This window comes from Ranitomeya variabilis, chromosome 4 (assembly GCF_051348905.1).
Source record: "Ranitomeya variabilis isolate aRanVar5 chromosome 4, aRanVar5.hap1, whole genome shotgun sequence".
In the NCBI taxonomy this organism is placed as follows: domain Eukaryota; kingdom Metazoa; phylum Chordata; class Amphibia; order Anura; family Dendrobatidae; genus Ranitomeya; species Ranitomeya variabilis.
The window spans coordinates 53,775,695-53,796,461 of record NC_135235.1 but is presented as its reverse complement, the minus strand read 5'-3'; the positions used below and the strand labels follow the sequence as shown (position 1 = coordinate 53,796,461).

Here is a 20,767-nt window from a genome sequence, read left to right as displayed (position 1 = left end):
GTAGCAAGAGATCAGTAAACCAGGATGGGCAAAATACGGTACAATAGGGACAAATCAAAACAGAGTCAATAGCCAAGCCAGGAGGTCAGAATCAGAGAATCAAGCAGAACAGACAAACACTGGGAAAGGGCAGAGAGAGGGAGTTAACAGACAGAGGACAAGTCAGGGTTCACAGCAGGACAAATCAAGGGCTTCCAGAGCCAGGTTCACAAACCGAAGGCAGAATTATAGCTGACACCGCCAGCAAGATTCATGGGAGCTAAATAGCACACCTGAGCCCAGAATGAGACAGGGCAAAGTTAACCCTTGACATGATCCTCCTGGAGAAAGAGCAGATAGGACTAAACTCTGGAATGAATCATGACAGCAGGGATGCTATGAGATGAAAGTGGATCTGTCACCATTAATATAAACAGATGTTTTAGACTTGAATGGGTGTGTAATGTTTGGATAATAAAATGACTATTTCATAAGGCCAAGTATTCATTCTCCATCCACCGAGCCCAACTGACAACTGCAGCTTATACCGAGCAGTGTGAGTTTCCATCAGCAGCAGCAGGGAAGAGGCATACTGAGGAGGTATTCAGGCAATTCAGGCTTAGTAGGTAAAAGTAAAATTTTACATTTCAGAAAGGATTGTACAAGAATTCTGACATGGATTTTAAAAGTAAGAACTGCAGTTTCATCAAAAATTATATCATTATATCATAACTAGATTGTGGCCCGATTCTAACGCATCGGGTATTCTAGAATATGCATGTCCCCGTAGTATATGGACAATGATGATTCCAGAATTCGTGGCAGACTGTGCCCGTCGCTGATTGGTCGAGGCAACCTTTATGACATCATCGTCACCATGGCAACCATTATGACATCTACGTCGATACTGTGCCCGTCGCTGATTGGTCGAGGCAAATTCGCGGCAGACTGTGCCCATCGCAGATTGGTCGAGGCAACCTTTATGACATCATCGTCGCCATGCTGTGCCCGTCGCTGATTGGTCGAGGCCTGGCGGCCTCGACCAATCAGAGACGCGGGATTTCCAGGACAGACAGACAGACAGACAGACAGACAGAAAAACCCTTAGACAATTATATATATAGATATTGTATAATGTATGTTTTCTTTAAGATTATTTGGGCTGAAAAATTGTGAATCTAGCTCTGGATAATTAGAATATATTCAAATGCGGCAAATTTCATTGCAGAGATTTTTGATGGCTGAAAAACTGTTCCATTCATCTGAATGGTGATGTTTTGGTGGCATGCATATGGATTTCTGCAAGTTCCATTTTGATTAATAGAGAAGATATTACAGATAACAGAACAGAACAGAATTTTTGTCTTTTTGGCCTTTTTCAGAGAATATGAACAATAACACCAAAACTTTTTCTCCACTCATGGTTAGGGGTTGGGTGAAGCCATTTATTGTCAAACTACTGTGTTTTCTCTTTTTAAATCATAATGACAACTGAAAACATCCAAGTGACCCTCATCAAAGGTCACATACCCCATTTCTTAATACCATGTATTGCCCCCGTAATATTAGTGACAGCTTGAAGTCTTTTGTGGTAGTTGTGGATGAGATTCTTTATTTTCTCAGATGTTAAAGCTGCCCAATCTTCTTAGAAAAAGCCTCCAGTTCTTGTAAATTCCTGGGCTGTCTAGCATGAACTGCGCGCTTAAGATCTCCCCAGATTGGCTCAATGATATTGAGGTCAGGAGACTGAGATGGCCACTCCAGGACCTTCACTTTGTTTTGCTGTAGCCAATGACAGGTCAACTTTGCCTTGTGTTTTGGATCATTGTCATGTTGGAACGTCCAAGTACGTCCCATGGCAGCTTCCAAGTTGATGACTGCAAATTTGCCTCAAGTATTTGCTGATAACGTGCTGCATTCATCTTTCCTTCAACTTTGACCAAGTTTCCTGTGCCGTTGTAGCTTACACATCCCCAAAACATCAGCGATCCACCTCCATGCTTTACAGTAGGAATGGTGTTCCTTTCATCATAGGCCTTGTTGACCTCTCTCCAATTGTAATGTTTATGGTTGTGGCCTAAAAGTTCAATTTTGGTCTCATCACTCCAAATTACCTTGTTCCACAAGTTTTGAGGCTTGTCTCTGCACTGTTTTGTGTATTGTAGGTAAGATACTTTGTGACATTTGTGCAGTAATGCTTTCTTCTGGCAACTCGTCCATGCAGCCCATTTTTCTTCAAGTGAAGAACACACCGCTCGTTGTCAGAGAGTCCTGTTTTTTGCAGCTGATGTTATTGTTACTGTATTTTTTCTTTGCATCAAAAAACAATTTTCCTGGCAGTTGTGGATGACATTTTTGTTGGTCTATGTGACTGTGGTTTGGTTTTTACAGAGCCCCTGATTTTCCATTTGTTAATCACAGTTTGAACGCTGCTGACTGGCATTATCAATTCCTTGGATATTTTTTTCTATCCCTTTCCTGTTTTATACAATTCAACTACCTTTTTCAATAGATCCGTTGACAATTCTTCTGCTTTCCCCAGAACTCGCAATCCAGAAATGTCAGTGGTTGGATGAAAGATGCAAGAGTCTGTCTTGATCCCAGAAACTCACTCAGCTTTTATGCGCACACACTGATTACAAGCAAACAGGTCACAGGTGAGGATGTTACCTTTAGTAGCCATTCAAACCCATTTGTGTCAGCTTCTGTGCATGTTATCAGGCCAAAATCACCAGGGTATGTGAACTTTTGATAAGGATCATTTGGATGTTTTTGGTTGTCATTATGATTCAAACAGAGAAAACACAGTAGTTTGACAATAAATGGCTTCACCCAACAACTAACCATAAGTGGAGAAAAATGGTGTTATCATTCATATTCTCTGAAAAAAGAAAGCTAAAATTTTGCCGGGGTTTGTAAATTTTTGAACACAACTGTAAGTGTAGTATTAGCGATGTGCTGACATATAAAAACAAGTGAAGATGACAGCACCCTGGATACAAACAGATCTCATATCCAGCCTATATTACTGGGAGAGACAATCCCACAAGAGAAAATTTTAAAATGTGGATCAGACAGCAAACTGCATAATAGAGGGACTGGTAATGAATGAAGAAATGAGCATTGTAACCTGAAACTTAATGCAACTTTAGTAACTAATGGTAACCACTAACATGTGAAAATCATTTTATTCCATGTCAACAGACCTTAATTATTTTATACTGACACAGTGAACACCTTTCAAGGCATAATGTATTGTTAGTTAATATTGCTGCATTAAATAAACTTGTACAAAAAAATTCAGCTTTTCTAATTTTTCTTTGTGTGGCCTCCAGTGGATCTAAGAAAAAAAATAACAATTTTGCAAGTTGATTTAAAATCTTCTAACATTTTCTGTCTCCTAGAGATAAGCAATGAATGATTTGACGCTAATTAAATTCATGTTCAGCTTTTAGGAATTCGCTGAACATGGAAAATTCAAACAATTTGCATTTTGCTTCACACAAATCTTTAAACATGGCCATCACCAATATAGAAAAATACATCAACCAGAAAAGGCTCATGTGACATCAGACACGATCATGCAGGTTTCCCTTTAATGCCTTGCAGCTATTATATTACTTCATATAGCGCAGCCAATTATTAAGGACTATTGTAGCCTGTATAAAAGCAGAGACAGGGAATGCAGCAGCCATTTTATGGTGAATCTGACTATGGAGAGGACGCCACAGCTCACAGCTCAACAATCGACATTGGGAGAGAAAGCCATAAAACACTGGAAAACATTACAGATAATGTGTTATAGGTCAGCAGTGAAGACCTATTACCATTCATTAACCAAAGCAATGCCTTCACTTGACTGTGTTAGCATTAAAAGCTTGAAAGGGGGTAGATAAAGATCCAGGAGAACTCAGAGAATTATATACATCTTTTCAGGGTATTTGGAGTACTTGCAATTTGCCAGACATCAAATATTTTGGAAAAGATTACGGTATGCAAAACTGATGAATTAGTATTTTAATCAATTTGCTCTTATCTAGAAAACAAACTGTGCACTTCAAACCAGTGGTCAGACTTTCATCTCTCTTCCACTTCATACTAACCTAATAAATAAATGCCAGTAAGACACTGGAAACTAATGGAAGAAAATATGGCTTCAGAATCAGACTACACTTGATTTGTTTGATAGAAGATAGATATTAGATAGATAATAGATAACAAATAGATTGATAATATATAGATAGATAGATAGATAGATAGATAGATAGATGATAGATAATGAGATAGATAGATAATGAGATAGATAGATAGATAGATAGATAGATAGATAGATAGATAATAGATTGAGAAATCGATAGATAATATATAATATGTAGATAGATAGATGATATATGTTAGATAGATAGATGATAGATAGATGATAGATAGATAGATAGATAATAGATTGATAAATTGATATATAGATAGATAGATAGATAGATGGATAGATAATGAGATAGATAGATAATAGATTGAGAAATTGATAGATAGATAATAGATAACATGTAGATAGATAGATGATATATATTAGATAGATAGATAATAGATAGATGATAGATAGATAATAGATTGATAAATCGATAGATAGATAGATAGATAGATAGATAGATAGATAGATAGATGATAGATAGATAGATAGATAGATAGATAGATAGATAGATAGATAGATAGATTGATAGATAGATAGATATATAGATGATAGATAGATAGATACTGTAGATAGATAGATAATCGATAGATAGATAATAGATAGATAATATGTAGATAGATAGATGATATATATTAGATAGATAGATAATAGATAGATGATAGATAGATAGATAGATAGATAGATAGATAGATAGATAGATGATAGATAGATAGATAGATAGATAGATAGATAGATAGATAGATAGATAGATAGATAGATGCTGGAACTTATAGTTTCACAACTTATATGTTATAGACAATATGTTTAATTTTTAAAATTACTTCTGATTTGAAGAATTTGCTGCAAATTGTACATTTATGAAATCGATTCTCCATCACTACGCCTTCAATATCCTCTAAACAATTTTATTTGCACAACCTGAGAAAACTCCTGCATTCAGAATTCGTCTACATTTTGTGTGCGATCCTATGGGTACTCACAGGGCCACTGTTTTGTTGGGCAGTAATGCGGGCTGTATGGTTTCCGCCAGCTCGCCTCCATTGCACACCACTTTGGTGAGCTTGTGTCGCCCCAGTCCCTTGGAGCGCTCCACGGTGCACAGGCAGCTGCCAGTGATGAGGTCCGGACAGATCCTGCTGGCCAGCGAGCTGCCTACAGTCAGGGAGCAGATGAGGACCACAAGCAGATGTGTACGATCCATGTTAGGACATCTTCAGACGTCAAACTTTCCAGATGATTTTTTTTTTTTAAATATTATTATTTCCCATTAAAAACGTTGTCAGAAGTTATAGCTGCTGCGCGCGAAGCTGTCTGTGAATATATGAGGGACATCACGGAATAATATGCTGTCATCTCACTCCAATCAGCTGTCAGGGAGACAAGTCGCCTACGAGCCAAAGTTTATCAGAACTTACAATAAAGCTGGAGAAAAGTTGTACAGGAAAAAGTGTGTTAGGCTATGGCTGTCAGCAGCCCCTTCCATCCCTCGCCCACCTCCTCCCCTGCTCCATCCCTGCGTCCAGCCCACTCACTTCTATATCATTGGTCCCCTGGTGCTTTCACAGCTACTACACAGACATTGACCGGAGCACAATGGGATTGTATCACATCATATATCAGATCCTCACCATCCTTTACTGCAAGAAAACAGCAAATCTCCAAGAAAAGCTCCAAAACAGTAACCTCTTACATTGGTTATATTGAGCACATTCACAATCTTGGGTTTCGCAAACTTTTGCATAGTTTTACAACTTTGTTATCAGTTAACAGTGTCTTACATTTGTTCAGGACGGGGCCTTTTAAGACATCTTTTGTTGTCCTCTCCCCTGCCGTGAATTTTATTTTGTAATTACAGTACATAGTTGCATGAGGTCCAGAAGAATTTTGGAGGGATGTGTGGTAATATTTTTACATATATAGTATATAATTTTTATTTATGGATTGGAATTCGCATGGGGTTAAACCAGGTATCAGAATCTAAGGGATTTGTGTTCTTCACTCTAAATTCCCACAACCTCGTGAACAGTTTCACACAGAATCCCCAAATTGATATTAAAAGACTAGTCATATTTCGTACCAGCTGAAACGAAGATGAGATGATGCTACCATGTTACAGCACCAACAAAGAGGGCAAGAATTGTGGACCAAGAAAACATGGGTTGAGACTGAGTTTAGTAAAAAAGCAGTTGATCAGGGAGCGGTTGGGAGAGACAACAAGAAAATTATGTAAAAAAAAAGTCATACCAATTGGAGCAGTATGCGATATCTGCCACTAGTCATCCCCAATGGGTGGGTGTTATGTAGGGCTAATGTGGGGCCTGTATGCTCTGATCACTACCGTTTGGATCTATTGGGAAAACATTTCCAAATGGTTGTTTTCAGAGGTACGTGGCATCTAATTGATGTAGAGTTAGAATTATCCCGACCACAAAATCACGGTCAATGTGGACAGGTCGCTTCCATGGGCCATGACTTTGAGCCCAGTGAATGATGTATTGTCTGTGTACTGGTATGGATATTTTGAGGTTTCTATAAAATTTACCATATTATCAGACTTTGCACAAGAGAAAGTGTTCATAACAAGAATACAGAAATGGAAAATAACGGAACTTCGGGAGAAGAAGAGAGACTCTCTGACTATGTAATAATCAGAAATGAAAGAAATTAAATTGACTACTTTACATTTCTCATAGAGGCATTGTGCCTAGTAGCTTGGCAGTTGCCACTGACAGGTTTATTGCTAATCACTCTTTCTACCAAATCCTATGGTTTGCCCTCGCCTTCATCCTTAAATCCCTGTAAAAGCATCTGAACTTACACGGGTGCCCCCAGGTTGATTCCACAGAATAGCTGCTGGCCGGTGCATCAGGTTGGCAGAGGATAATCAGGAAGTAAATAACAGGAGGTCCAGAACAAGAACAAAAATGTCAGAAAAAGATCTGTCAAAATGCGGGTCAAGGTCAAGCAACAGGAATCAACTAAGCAGGGTAGAGATTGAAAATGACTTGAACCAGGACAAGTGACGCTTATAATTGGTAAAGGAAACAGGAATTAAGCCGAATGAATTGCTAGCAGCCTCACCAACGGCTTAATAACTGGGAGCTAATGGTAACCAGATACAGTATTATGGGAACCATATAGACCCCCATACAGTATTATGGGCATCACATAGTCCTTCATACAGTATTATGAGTACCACATAGTGCTCCATACTGTATCATGGGCGCCATATATTGCTCCATTCAGTATAAAGGACACTGCATAGTCCTCTATATAGTATTATGGGCCCCATATAGTCCCCCATCCAGTATTATGGGCACCACATAGTGCTCCTTACAGTATAATGGGCCCTATATATTGCTCCATGCAGTATAATGGGCCCCATATATTGCTCCATACAGTATAATGGGCCCCATATAGTGTGCCATACAGTATACAGTAATGAAACCTATATAATGCTCCATTCATTATAATGGGTCCAACATAGTGATCTATACAGTATATTGGCCTCACATAGTGCTCAATACAGTATAATGGGCCCCATATATTGCTCCATATAGTATAATGTGCCCCATAAAATGCTCCATACATAAATAATCAAATACTCACCTCTCCTCGTTCACCTGCTGCTCCTGTCTCCTCAGCGTCTTCTGACCATCTGCACTGCTTGGCACAAAGGGCATACTGTAGTAACGTCATTGCGCCCTGTGCGCTAAGATGTCACAGATCTCAAGCCCAGAGGGCGAATGATGGGAGAGGAAGTAGTCTGACAGCTCCCTCTCCCATCATTCTTTTCAACTATATCGGCATCCAGGATGCCGAAACAGTTGAAAGTACAATGCAGGGGGACCCAGTGCCAGCACTGGTACCAGGTTCTCCCGACTCACGAGTCCCACACGTCAAGTGCCGGTGTCCCCGATGATGAGTGGGCCCCACTGTTTGTCCAGGGACCCCGGAACTTGCCCTAGTGCACTGGGTGGTGACGCCGCCCTTGCCTTCAAGAATTCCTCCAGGACAAAAACAGCAAATGATGGCACCCTACGACGTGACTGAAATAATATATAGGTTAAAAAAACGCTTAAGGCTTCTTTCACATGTGCGTCAGTATGGGTCCGTCGCTAAGTGTCGGCGTGACGTACCGACGCACGTTGTGAAAATTTGGCACAAGGTGGGTAGCGGATGCAGTTTTTCAACGCATCCGCTGCCCATTGTAAAGGAAAGAAATGGCGGACCCGACGTATGAAAAAACGTTCCCTTGAACGTTTTTTTCATGTTGACGGTCCGCCAAAGCACGACGCATCCAGTGCACGACGGACACGACATATGATCATACGTCGCGATTAGGGTTGAGCGAAACGGATCGGACATTTTCAAAAGTCGCCGACTTTCAGCAAAGTCGGGTTTCATGAAACCCGACCCGATCCCACTGTGGGATCGGCCATGCGGTCGGCGATCTTCACGCCAAAGTCGCATTTCATATGACGCTTTCCCCGCCATTTTTTCAGCCAATGAAGGAGTGTGGGCAGTGTGATGACATAGGTTCCGGCTTGCTTTGTGCGGTGTCACAGGGGGTAAAACCGCCATCTTAACGTTTGGGATATAGCGATTTGCACAGTGAAACACAAACTTTGCAGGGACGGAGGAGAGAGAGAGAGAGAGAGAGAGAAAATATCCATTGACCTGCACTGGGTTTCGTGTTTCGGTTGGCCCCCGACTTTTCACAATAATCGGCCGATTTCACGCGATCCGACTTTCGAGACAGTCGGATTTCACGAGACCCGACTCGATCCTAAAAAAGCAAAAGTCGCTCAACCCTAGTCGCGATCCGTCGGCAATACAAGTCTATGGGCAAAAAACACATCCTGCGAGCACATTTGCAGAATCCGTTTTTTTCCCAAATCGACGCATTGCGACGGACGTCACACGACGCAAGTGTGAAAGTAGCCTTAGACTATTATGCAAACTTTTTTCTATAATACAAGGACTCTACATCTGACGAAGACTCAGAGCCTTAGACGCAATGCGTTGTATGCATTTATATTTTTAAGTGTTTTTTTAACCAATAAACGCCCTCACTTGCTGATTTTGCCCTGAGAGCATCTCTTGAAGGTCTGCCATATTGTGAAATATTCACAGGCTTTTTTTTAAACAATACAGGAATACACATTTCAATAGAAAGGCTTTCTATAAAAAGCCGGGGGGAACACGGGTCATTTCCTGAGTTTGGTTACTGTGTGAGTAGCTGTCATATAAGTGAGTGAGAACAGTGCTCCACACAGCGTGTATGGATATATATCTTGTGTTTCAATTAAAGCAGACAGGTCACATCGAAAACCTTCCAAAGTTATCATTAATAGGGAAAAACATGGGACTTTTGGATTACAACATAACAAAATCTGGGTCTAATTTATCAAAACTGTCTAAAACAATGTCTGTCTTTGTTGCCCATAGCAACCAAACAGAGCTAGGCTTTCATTTATTAAACAGCTCTGATAGAATGAAAGCTGCGCTGTTATTGGTTGCTGCAAGCAACGAAGAGTTTTCTTTCTAAAACTTTTGAAAAAATCTGCTCTTTAGTTCCCTTGATGCTCACAGAAACCAATCAAGGTTTTGTTTTATTACGGGGCTCGTTGTGTAGTAAAAATGGCTGAGCAACCTGATTCTCTATGTCAGTGCGTCGCAAACTAAGCTTCAATAGAAAAGATAATGGTCGTGGGAGCTTTCAGCAGGCTCTCGGCTGCCATGATAAACCCATCATCCCTTTGTGAGTGTGTCATAGGAGGTTGATGGGAGCCAATGCATGTGTGCACTGGAGATTGTGCTATTTAAATGCCGCTGTCAGTGAATTACATTGGCATTTAAATGGTTAAACAGCAGCAACTGGAGTTAGCTCAGATCGCTGCTGTTACAGGAAGATGTTCTGTTGTGTATAACTACCAGCATTCCGTAAGTATGGCGCAGACTCCATCATGCCGCTGGTCTGAGCTGTCTATATTCATGAGCGCACCCAGCAAGCAGTAAGTTGGTAGGCTGGGCAGGGGGGCGCTCCTGAAAATGGAAGATGAGCATGCCCCTTTAATGATCAAATTGAAAACTTATGAATTGTCAGTTGCCAGTGATTTAAAGGGGTATTCTCATCTCCAAGATCCTATACCGATATATATATATATATATATATATATATATATATATATATATATATATATACTGCTCAAAAAAATAAAGGGAGCACTAAAATCTCACATCCTAGATATCACTGAATGAAATATTCCAGTTGTAAATTATTATTATTATTATTATTATTATTTATATAGCACCATTAATTCCAATACCAATATCACTTACAGTAGACAAACTAACAATGACAGACTGGCACAGAGGGAAGAGGACACTGCCCTTGCAGGCTTACATTCTACAGGATTATGGGGAAGGAGACAAATCTTTATTCATTACATAGCGGAATGTGTTAAGAACAATAAAACCTAAAAATGATCAACGTAAATCACAACTAATATCCCACGGAGATCTGGAGTTGGAATGAGGCTCAAAATAAAAGTGGAAAATGAAGTTACAGGCTGATCCAACTTCAGTGGAAATGCCTCAAGACAAGGAAATGATGCTCAGTAGTGTGTGTGACCTCCACGTGCCTATATGACCTCCCTACAACACCTGTGCATGCTCCTGATGAGGCGGTAGATGGTCTCCTGTGGGATCTCCTCCAAGACCTGGACTAAAGCATCTGCCAACTCCTGGACATTCTGTGGTGCAGCGTGACATTAGTGGATGGTGCGAGACATGATGTCCCAGATTTGTTCATTCGGATTCATGTCTGGGGTACGGGTGGGCCAGTCCATAGCTTCAATGCCTTCATCTTGCAGGAACTGCTGACACACTCCAGCCACATGAGGTCTGGCATTGTCCTGCATTAGGAGGAACCAAGGGCCATTAGCACCAGCATATGGTCTCACAATGGGTCTGAGGATCTCATCTGGGTACCTAATGCCAGTCAGGCTACCTCTGGTGAGCACATGGAGGGCTGTGCGGCCCTCCAAAGAAATGCCACCCCACACCATTACTGATCCACTGCCAAACCGGTCATAATGAAGGATGTTGCAGGCAGCAGATCACTCTCCATGGCGTCTCCAGACTCTGTCACGTCTGTCACATGTGCTCAGTGTGAACCTGCTAGAGACATCACTGTATCAGAAGCCAATCAACCGTCCAACATAGCTTAAATGGGACAGTTTCCATCCAAAGCACATAAAAAACTCCATTGTCTACAGCCAAGCCATCAGATACAATCGTATATGTTCCAACCCAATGGATAGAGATGAACACCTTGGTCGCTCAGAAAGACCTTTTTGAATCAGGGCTACCATCCAAGAACAATTGAAAATCAGATCACAAGAGCCACCAGAATATCAAGGAATCACCTGCTATATTACAAAACTAAAGAAGAAAATAACCGGGTACCTCTAGTAGTTACCTAAAATCCAAATCTGGAGGCGCTAAGGGGAGCTGCACGGAAATTACAACCTTTACTGCAAAAAGATGCCCGCTTACAAGCAATTTTTCCAGACCCCCCACTACTGTGTTTTAGGCAGCCCCCAAATCTAAGAAGCATCATTGTCAGAAGCTCCCTGTCCTCTCCAACAGCTGCAGGTACCTTTCCCTGCAATCAGAAAAAATGTAAAACCTGTCCATTTATAATGACCACGGACAAGATAAAGATCCCCAATTCACATCAGGACTACAAGATACCAGGTACATTCAGCTGCGTCACTTCTAATGTGGTGTACCTAATTATTTGTACTAAATGTCCAACTGGGGGTCTGTATGTGGGGGAGACAGGGCAGAAACTGAGAACAAGGATGAACGCTCACCGCCATACAATAAGAGAAAAAAGAATGGATATACCTGTGGCCAAACATTTCTGTCTCCCAAATCATAACATTATGGACATGAAATTACTTGTATTAAAGGGTAACTTCAAATCGCAGAAAGACAGGAGAGTCTGGGAATATAAACTGATGACGACCTTTGACACACTAAATGCAGGAATGAATATGTCACACGGATTTATGTCTTTTTACATCAACTAATGAACTTGCCCATCAGACCATGTGGGGTCATCACAACAGAACCAGACCCTAATCACAGGACAATAAAACATTCCTTATCTAAGAACTGGCCCAATATTTAGGGACGTAACTGTTTATCACCCATGGTAATTCTGCTTCATGTCACCTGGCTTATCCATGTGGTTTGTTTGTTTGTTTGTTTTTTTCTATACTATGTTGTGCATAAATATGTGATTCTTCAGAATTTGTTTTAGTCTTTGCCTGATGAAGAGACCTGTGTAGTCTCGAAAGCTTGCAATTTGTTACCATCTTTTCAGTTAGCCATTAAAAGGTATCAACCACTGAGGACTCTCAATTCTAAATATTTTTCTATCTACTGGCTAACACGGTACCAAGATATATTTCTTTCTTGTATTGATAATTGCCAATAATTTCCATCTGTTGTCTATTCCATTTGCACAACAGCATGTGAAATTGATTGTCAATCAGTGTTGCTTCCTAAGTGGACAGTTTGATTTCACAGAAGTTTGATTTACTAGGAGTTATTTTCTGTTGTTTAAGTGTTCCCTTTATTTTTTTTTGAGCAGTGTGTAATAATAATAATATTTGCAAATACCTCCAATTAGAATTAGTATAGTTCTTCTGATTTGTCAAGTTGCGTAACCCATGTGCAGTGCATTGGAGTAGCTTAGGTTTCCATTGTTATGACCACGCATATAGTGACAGTTAGTTTGTTAGTTGATAGTGGTCGTAACTATGGATATCTACAGTAAGCTCCTTCAATGCCTTGCACATGGGGTAAGCAACACAGCGAATCAGAAGAACTATGCCACATTTCTAATTAGAGGCACTTGCTATTATTATTATTATTATTATTATTATTATACCTACTACATTTGGGATAGGATCCTGGAGATGGGAATATGCTTTTAAGCTTTCAATTATTTTCTATGGGATGCAAGTATAAAGAAAAATATATGTGCCCCAAAATGTATAACTTCTCCCCAGCCACCAAAAAAATGTACCATCCGATGTTTGGAATGCCAGGTACATGGGCTCGTAGATGCAGTAACCTTTTTGACTTTAACACCAGCAAAGGGCAGATTTCATACACAGCATTTTGCTGCATTTTTCATGGGGTTTTCACTGCTGTTTTTCACAAACATTTTTAAGTCCAAAAAATACTGAAGCAGCGGCAACATATTAATATTGAAAAGAATGAAATATTCAGCACATTGGCTTGTAGCGTTCTCTAGATACGGCATTCTTTTCTGGCGTTTTGATATTGTTTTTTCTATGAGAAATATCAGAAAAAGGCCTGTCCAGAATGTAAGCGTGAGGAAGCATCCTTGTATCCTTCTATGATACGAATAAGGCCGGAGTCACATGAGTGTATCACTACTTGCTAATGACACTCGGCTCCGGCTCTGCAGCGACCGGGAGCCGAGTGTCCGTGCTCTGTGCTCCGATCCTCTCGCAGGAGACAATCACAGCACAGCTGTGGAGGAGACGGAGAAAGTAGTTTCCTCATCTCCTCCATTGCCAGCGTCCGATGGAATCGCACTGCACTCGGGTGACGTCCGAGTGCAGTGCAATGTTTCACACGCACCTATAGACTTATATTGGGATGCGCGCTATCCAAATTTCTCATGAATTCGCATGTCTTCTTTTTACATCCGATTGCAATCTGAATGGAGCAGGAAAAAAAAGTGCAATTAAGACCAGAAGCATAGGATTAAATTGGTACGAATGCAATTTCTCAAGCAGGTATTTGGTTCCCTTGCTCGAGAAAGGTCCTCAATTGGACCATAATATTGTCGTCACTATGGGCCACTAAATTTTTCTAATTTTCGAGGCTTTCCACCCTTTTTTTTACTGGCGCTGCCCTGATTTTTTTCTGTATATATATAAATAAATATATATATATATATATATAAATAAATATATATATATATATATATATATATATATATATATATATATATTTAATTTATATATATATATTTATATTTATTCATTTATTTACATGATTTTTTATTATTATTTGAGGAGATGGAGGAAATGGAAAAAAAAAAAAACGCCTTTTGTGTGAAATGTCATTTTAGCCAGAAGTTAGCGGGCTGAATGTGATCCATTTAATTGACGGTTTCGGATGGGAGTCTGCTGCTGGGCCTAATAGCTGAGTCTGAGTTTGGCTGTGATTTGTGGTACGTGGGCCAGTCAGCCCCCAGGTAAGGGATCTGCAGGGAGAATCCAACCTGTAACTAATTTATTATCCATTCCTTTTTATTGTGTCCACTGAAGCTGAAGCCCTGAGATGACATAAATAAGTAATTGGTGATATAGAACATATTCAACGTGTTCTTGAAAACTGCATATTATAAAATAAAATGAAAAATGAAAAAAAACATTTTTTCCAGTTAGTGAGCCGGCACTTTACAGTTCCCATGTCACTATGTCAGCTTCACATTGCAGCTCATAAACGTAACCAATGACACACACACAGAGCCTCCTTTTTTTCTGCTCCGTCTGCCAATATGTGACTCCGGGGTGATTTAAATTTTAGCAGCAAAAAGAGACGTTTAAGAACTGCGGAGTAATTGTTCTGTTCAGATGTGATGAGTGAGGCTAAGCAGAAAACACCAGGCAGGATCCGACATATTCTTTAGGAAAAATCATTTCAGAACAATGGGACTGAAACTTTGCGTTAAGACTCTATAAAATCTATGACAAGTTACCTATTGTCAGTACTTGATTATGAAAGTTGCATTGCAATTCTAAAAAGTTAGGATTTTCTTAAGAAAACAGAGAAACAGCTTCAAGAAACTTTATAACTGATGCGCGATCTATATGCCAATTACTCCCCTAAACTTAGTACAGAACACCATGGAAAGTTAAAGGGCAATTCTCAAGTTTGGAAGCTATCCCCTATCTAAGGGATAACTTACCGATAAATGGGGGTGCGATGGCTGGGAATTCCTCAGATTTCAAGAACCATGTGAATGGAGCAGCAGTCAATAATACACACTGCAACTTCATTAATTCTGAATGCAACCATAAGAGGTAGCCGAGGGCAGCGATCGACTTTTCTATGGCAGTCCTATAAAAATCAATGGAGTGGCCATGTGAATGATCACCCCAGCACTGATCCATGCACACAGGGATCTTCTGAGCCCAGGTTCTCGGGATCAATGGGGTTTCCAGTGGTCGGTTGGGATCCCCGCTGATCAGGAAATTATTCCCCATCACATGGATAGGGAATAACTTCCAAGCTTGAGAATACCTCTTTAGGCTCAGGGCAATACAGATAACTTTTCAAAATAAGTTGGTGTGTATACACAGGATGATTTAAAAGGTAACATTTTTCCTTTTGAAGAGTGCCAAGCCGGTGTAAGGAGACTTATAGGCCATGTAATGCTCCGCTAGTAAATTAAATATGCAAATTGTCTATTCAGACAGGAAGAGAATTTGAATATGAGTGCCACCTATTGGAAGTCCTAAGTCATGCGGCAAAGTGCATTGAAGTGTCTGTATTGACTTTTAATATTGACTATTGATATGTCCAGTCGGTGGCATAGAGTTCATGCAGGGCCGGCCCGAACGTATAGGCGAACTAGGCGGCCACCTAGGGTGCCAACCCTAAGGGGGCGCCAGAGAAAAAAATAGAAAAAATTATAAAAAATCTTTTCAAAAGGCAAAAGGTGTATGGAGCGGAGCTGAATATGTATGAGGTGTATGGAGCAGAGCCGTGTGAATGAGGTGTATGGAGCAGAGTCGTGTGTGTATGAGGTGTATGGAGCGGAGCTAAATGTGTACGAGATGTACGGAGCGGAGCCACGTGTGTACGAGGTGTATGGAGCGGAGCGCGTGTGTACGGAGCGCAGCCGCGTGTGCAGGAGTAGCTATGTGTGGCCATTATACGGTACGAAGTATCATGTGCGGCAAATATACAGTATGGAGCATCATGTGTGGCCATTATACAGTATGGAGCATCATGTGTGGCCATTATACAGTATGGAGCACTGTGTGGCCATATTTTTTTGTTTAGAATTATTCTTTATGAAACAGTGTGATCAGCAGTGCTAAATGGGTGTGGTTGGGAAGTGGATATGGGTGTGGCTAGTTATGAATGGGTGTGGTCAGAGGCGTGGCCTTAAATTTGTGATGTGATCTTCCTCTCTGAAGCGACAATACCCATATACACTGTGTTCCAAATTATTATGCACATAGAGTATAGGAGTGATAAGGTTAGAATTTTTTTGTTTGTCATTTAAACTCATTGATGGTGATGTGTGTCAGGGCTCTTTATATCACTGAAAGCAATTGCAGATACCTGTGCACATTAGTTTGGCAGGTGTGTCCAAATAAAAGCAAGACTACTTAAGAAGGCTGTTCCACATTATTAAGCAGCCTACATTTTTTGCCAAAATGGGAAAGAAAAAGGATGTGTCAGCTGCTGAGAAGCAACAAATTGTGGAGTATTTAGGTCAAGGCATGACTACAATCAACATTGCCAAGACACTTCATCGTGATCATCGCACAATCAAGAAGTATGTAGCTGATTCCCAGCACACACGTGTGCGTGCTGATAAGGAAAAATTGAGGACTCTTTCCAACAGGCAATTGCGTAAGCTTAAAAGAGCAGCTGCAAAAATGCCTTGTCATAGCAGCAGACAAGTTTTTGAAGCTGCTGGTGCCTCCAACGTCCCCAGAACAACAAGATGCAGGGTCCTTCAGAGGTTTGCAGCTGTGCGTAAGCCATCCTGTCGACCACCTCTATCCACTGCAACAAGCAGAAACGGCTCCAGTGGGCCAAACGATACATGAAGACTGACTTCCAAACTGTTTTGTTCACCGATGAGTGCCATGCAACGCTCGATGGTCCAGATGGATGGAGTGGAGGATGGACACCCCATGAAAACATGGCTAAGGCGCCAACAAGGAGGAGGTGGAGTAATGTTTTGGGCTGGAATCATGGGGAGAGAGATTGTTGGCCCCTTTATGATCCCTGAAGGGGTAAAGATGAAGTCCATAATCTATGTGGAGTTTCTAAAACAACACTTCCTGCCATGGTTCAAGAGGAAGAACCGTGCTTTCCGCAGCAAGATCATTTTCATGCATGATAATGCACCGTCTCATGCTGCAAAAAACACATCTGCATCTCTGGCTGCTATGGGCATAAAAGAGGACAAACTTATGGTGTGGCCACCATCTTCCCCTGACCTCAACCCCATTGAGAACCTCTGGAGCATCATCAAAAGGAGTGTCTATGATGGCGGGAGGCAGTTCACATCTAAGCAACAGCTCTGGGAGGGTATTCTGTCCACATGCAAAACAATTGAAGCAGAAACCATCCAAAAACTGACAAATTCAATGGACGAGAGAAGAAGCTTCTTTCGAACAAGGGGTCCTATGTGCAAATGTAACATCACCTAGAATAAAGTTTTCACTTGAAAACTGATTTCATTTTTTAATAAGCTGATAATGCTTATAACTTCACAACTGACCATTTTTTTGTTCAAAATAAAAAAAAAAGGTTGAAAACTCTGCTGTGCATAATAATTTGGAACATGCATTTTGAGTGTTTATTTTTTTTTAAAAGATACTGTTTTCATAGGCAGTTTGTTCCAAAACATTGCAATTATACTAGAATAGTAGATGACTGGAAAATAACAATGACTGCAATTCAGATAGGTAATTTAGAGAAAATATGAGGAAGTATTATTTGCATAATAATTTGGAACACAGTGTACATTATATGACTTGTATTCTGCATCCTTCAGCAGTCTTTCCCTCATCAGGTTCTTTCTCTAATTTTTTCATTTTTCTAAGGCCCCCTTCACACGTCTGTTTGTTGTGTCTGACAAAATGAGTGCAGCACATGTGCACATGGATGACACATACAGGCGCTTGGGAAAAAGCAGTACAGTTCATGCTGATTAATGGTGCTGGTTGCTGAAGGCAGCTCATCATTATCTCCCTGAGACCAGGGCGACCAGGCAACAATGGTGGGAGTTGTATTTAGCACCAGCTATGTACATTGTATGTAAAATTAAGAATTAAATTAAAAAATTGAGGTCACCGCAGTTCATTGCGGCTCACAAAGTGAACAAAGAGTGGGAACTCAGCTTCAGTTTAGGCTATTTTCACACTTGCATTGTGTGACGCACGTCGCAATGCGTCGTTATGGAGAAAAAACGCATCCTGCAAAGTTGCCCGCAGGATGCGTTTTTTTCTCCATAGACTTTCATTAGTGACGCATTGCGACGGATTGCCGCATGTCGCATCCGTCGTGCGACGGATGCGTCGTGTTTAGGCGGACCGTCGGCACAAAAAACGTTCCATGTAATGTTTTTTTGTGCGTCGCGTCCGCCATTTTCGACCACGCATGCGCGGCCAAAACTCCGCCCCCTCCTCCCCGGACTGCAGAATGGGCAGCGGATGCGTTGTAAAACTGCATCCGCTGCCCACGTCTTGCACATATTTCACAGCGTCCGTCGGTATGTCGGCCAGACGCATTGCGACGGCCCGTACCGACGGACCAGTGTGAAAGTAGCCTTAGTTAGTTTAACATTCTGATGAGACTGTATGAAGCCCAATGCAACGTCAAGGCGAACCTCTCAGTGGGTTTCAACTTTTGTTGCTTTAAAGGACCAGAGTTGTGCGCCTACCACTGCCGTAGCACCAATGCACCAACAGAGCGGGCGGCCTGGTGTCTCACATTGCCTATGCTGCAAGACTGAGTCCCCATGACTCCAGACCACACCGCTCCACCAGCACAAAACCACAGCATCAATGGCCGCCACACAGCACCAGCAAAAAAGGAGCATTGAAACTTAACTTCCTCAAGCTCTCAAATGAGAACAAAAATAGGCTGGGACCACCTTTGCCGTCTTCTGCTAATTAAAATCACCTGTACCAGATGGCAGGAGTGCTGGTCCAAAAGAAAGAACAGATCATGTAATATGCTAAAAAAATAGAATGGACAGCATCTCCAAAAATCATACACTGACCTAATGCCGCTAGGCAAAATATATATATATATATATATATATATATATATATATATATATATATATCGTGAGGTTCTTAGTTTAACATTCTGATCAGACTGTATGAAGCCCACTGCCACGTCACGGCGAACCTCTCAGTGGGTCCTAAATGTTATTGTCTCTATGTAACATATTTTCAAAACCAGCAGTAGCACTGAGGACATTATGCAGCAGTACTGAGCATTGTAGCTGTGAGACAAAACACTTACACCTAAGCAGCATGATTGTGTCTTCTTCTCTTACTCACTCTACTCCTATTTCCTCTTCTCCCCATCAGCTGTTATCTCAGCAACCAGTTCCTTTTGTAATGAGCCAGACATGTGCAAAAAAAATCTTCATTGTAAAACACATTTTTGGAAGCCGATACCAGGCACACTGACAAAATTCCACTTAGCACTTTAAAAAATCAGGCATCATCGTGCAATTTTGTGTCAAAGTATTGTTATAAAAAAATTAATACATAACATAACATTTCTAACTTGCAGCTAAAGCAGAAAAGTAGATACAGTAAATCTCCTGAAAATAAGAATTCAAGATACGCAGAGTTTATACATGTGTATCTTCCATATATCTGATATGTGTCTTTCATTTGTCTGGTGTTCTCCACTTCTTTTATTTAAGCCTTCAATCTCTCTAACTTGTATCCTGCATTTGTCTGATGTTTCCTTGTCTGACACGTGTCCTCCATTTGTCTGACGTGTATCCTCCATGCGTCTGATTTTTGTCCTGTCCTGCACTTGCCTGATGACTGTCCTTCATTTGTTAATATATTTAATATTAGACAGTGGTAGGATGGCTTTTCTACTATTTTTTATAAAAAAAAACAGTATTACTAAGAACTCTGTGTTATTTACTGTAAAGTGCTGCAGAATATGTTGATGCTATATATAAATAAAAGATTATTATTATTATTTTACAAAGGGGTTTTTGCTTATTTTGATTCTTGTAGGTTTTGTATGCTTTATGGCCAATGTGAACATGCATTTATGTGCTGCATGTATACTAACTTAAACCAAGCTCAATTTTTGTGTTTTTACATGTCCTCCATTTGCCTGATGTGTGTCCTCTATGTGTCTGATGTTTGTCCTGTCCTGTCCTGCACTGCCCTAATGTGTGTCCTTCATTTGTCTGATGTGTGTCCTGCACATGTTTGATGTGTGTCCTGAATTTATTTGATGTGTGTTTTTCACTTGTCTGATGTGCGTCCTTCATTTGTCTGATGTGTGTCCCACATTTGTCTGATGTGTGTCCTTCACTTGTCTGATGTGTGTCCTTCACTTGTCTGATGTGTGTCCTGCACTTGTCTGATGTGTGAACTGTACTTGTCTGATGTGTGTCCTGCACTTGTCTGATGTGTGTCCTTCATTTATCTGATGTGTGTCCCGCATTTGTCTGATGTGTGTCCTTCACTTGTCTGATGTGTATCCTGTACTTATCTGATGTGTGTACTGCGCTTGTCTGATGTG

At 40.8% G+C, this 20,767-nt stretch overlaps 1 protein-coding gene across 1 annotated transcript in view; it reads right to left on the bottom strand.

Moving 5' to 3' along the window:
- ADGRA1 (adhesion G protein-coupled receptor A1) overlaps positions 1 to 5,607 on the bottom strand; it is an 847,935-nt gene extending 842,328 nt beyond the window's left edge. Inside the window, exon 1 of the mRNA XM_077258539.1 lies at positions 5,149 to 5,607. Coding sequence (XP_077114654.1) covers positions 5,149 to 5,369 — 221 coding nt within the window. The 5' untranslated portion in view covers positions 5,370 to 5,607. The remainder of the gene's footprint in view (positions 1 to 5,148) is intronic.
- Positions 5,608 to 20,767: the final 15,160 nt, after the last annotated feature.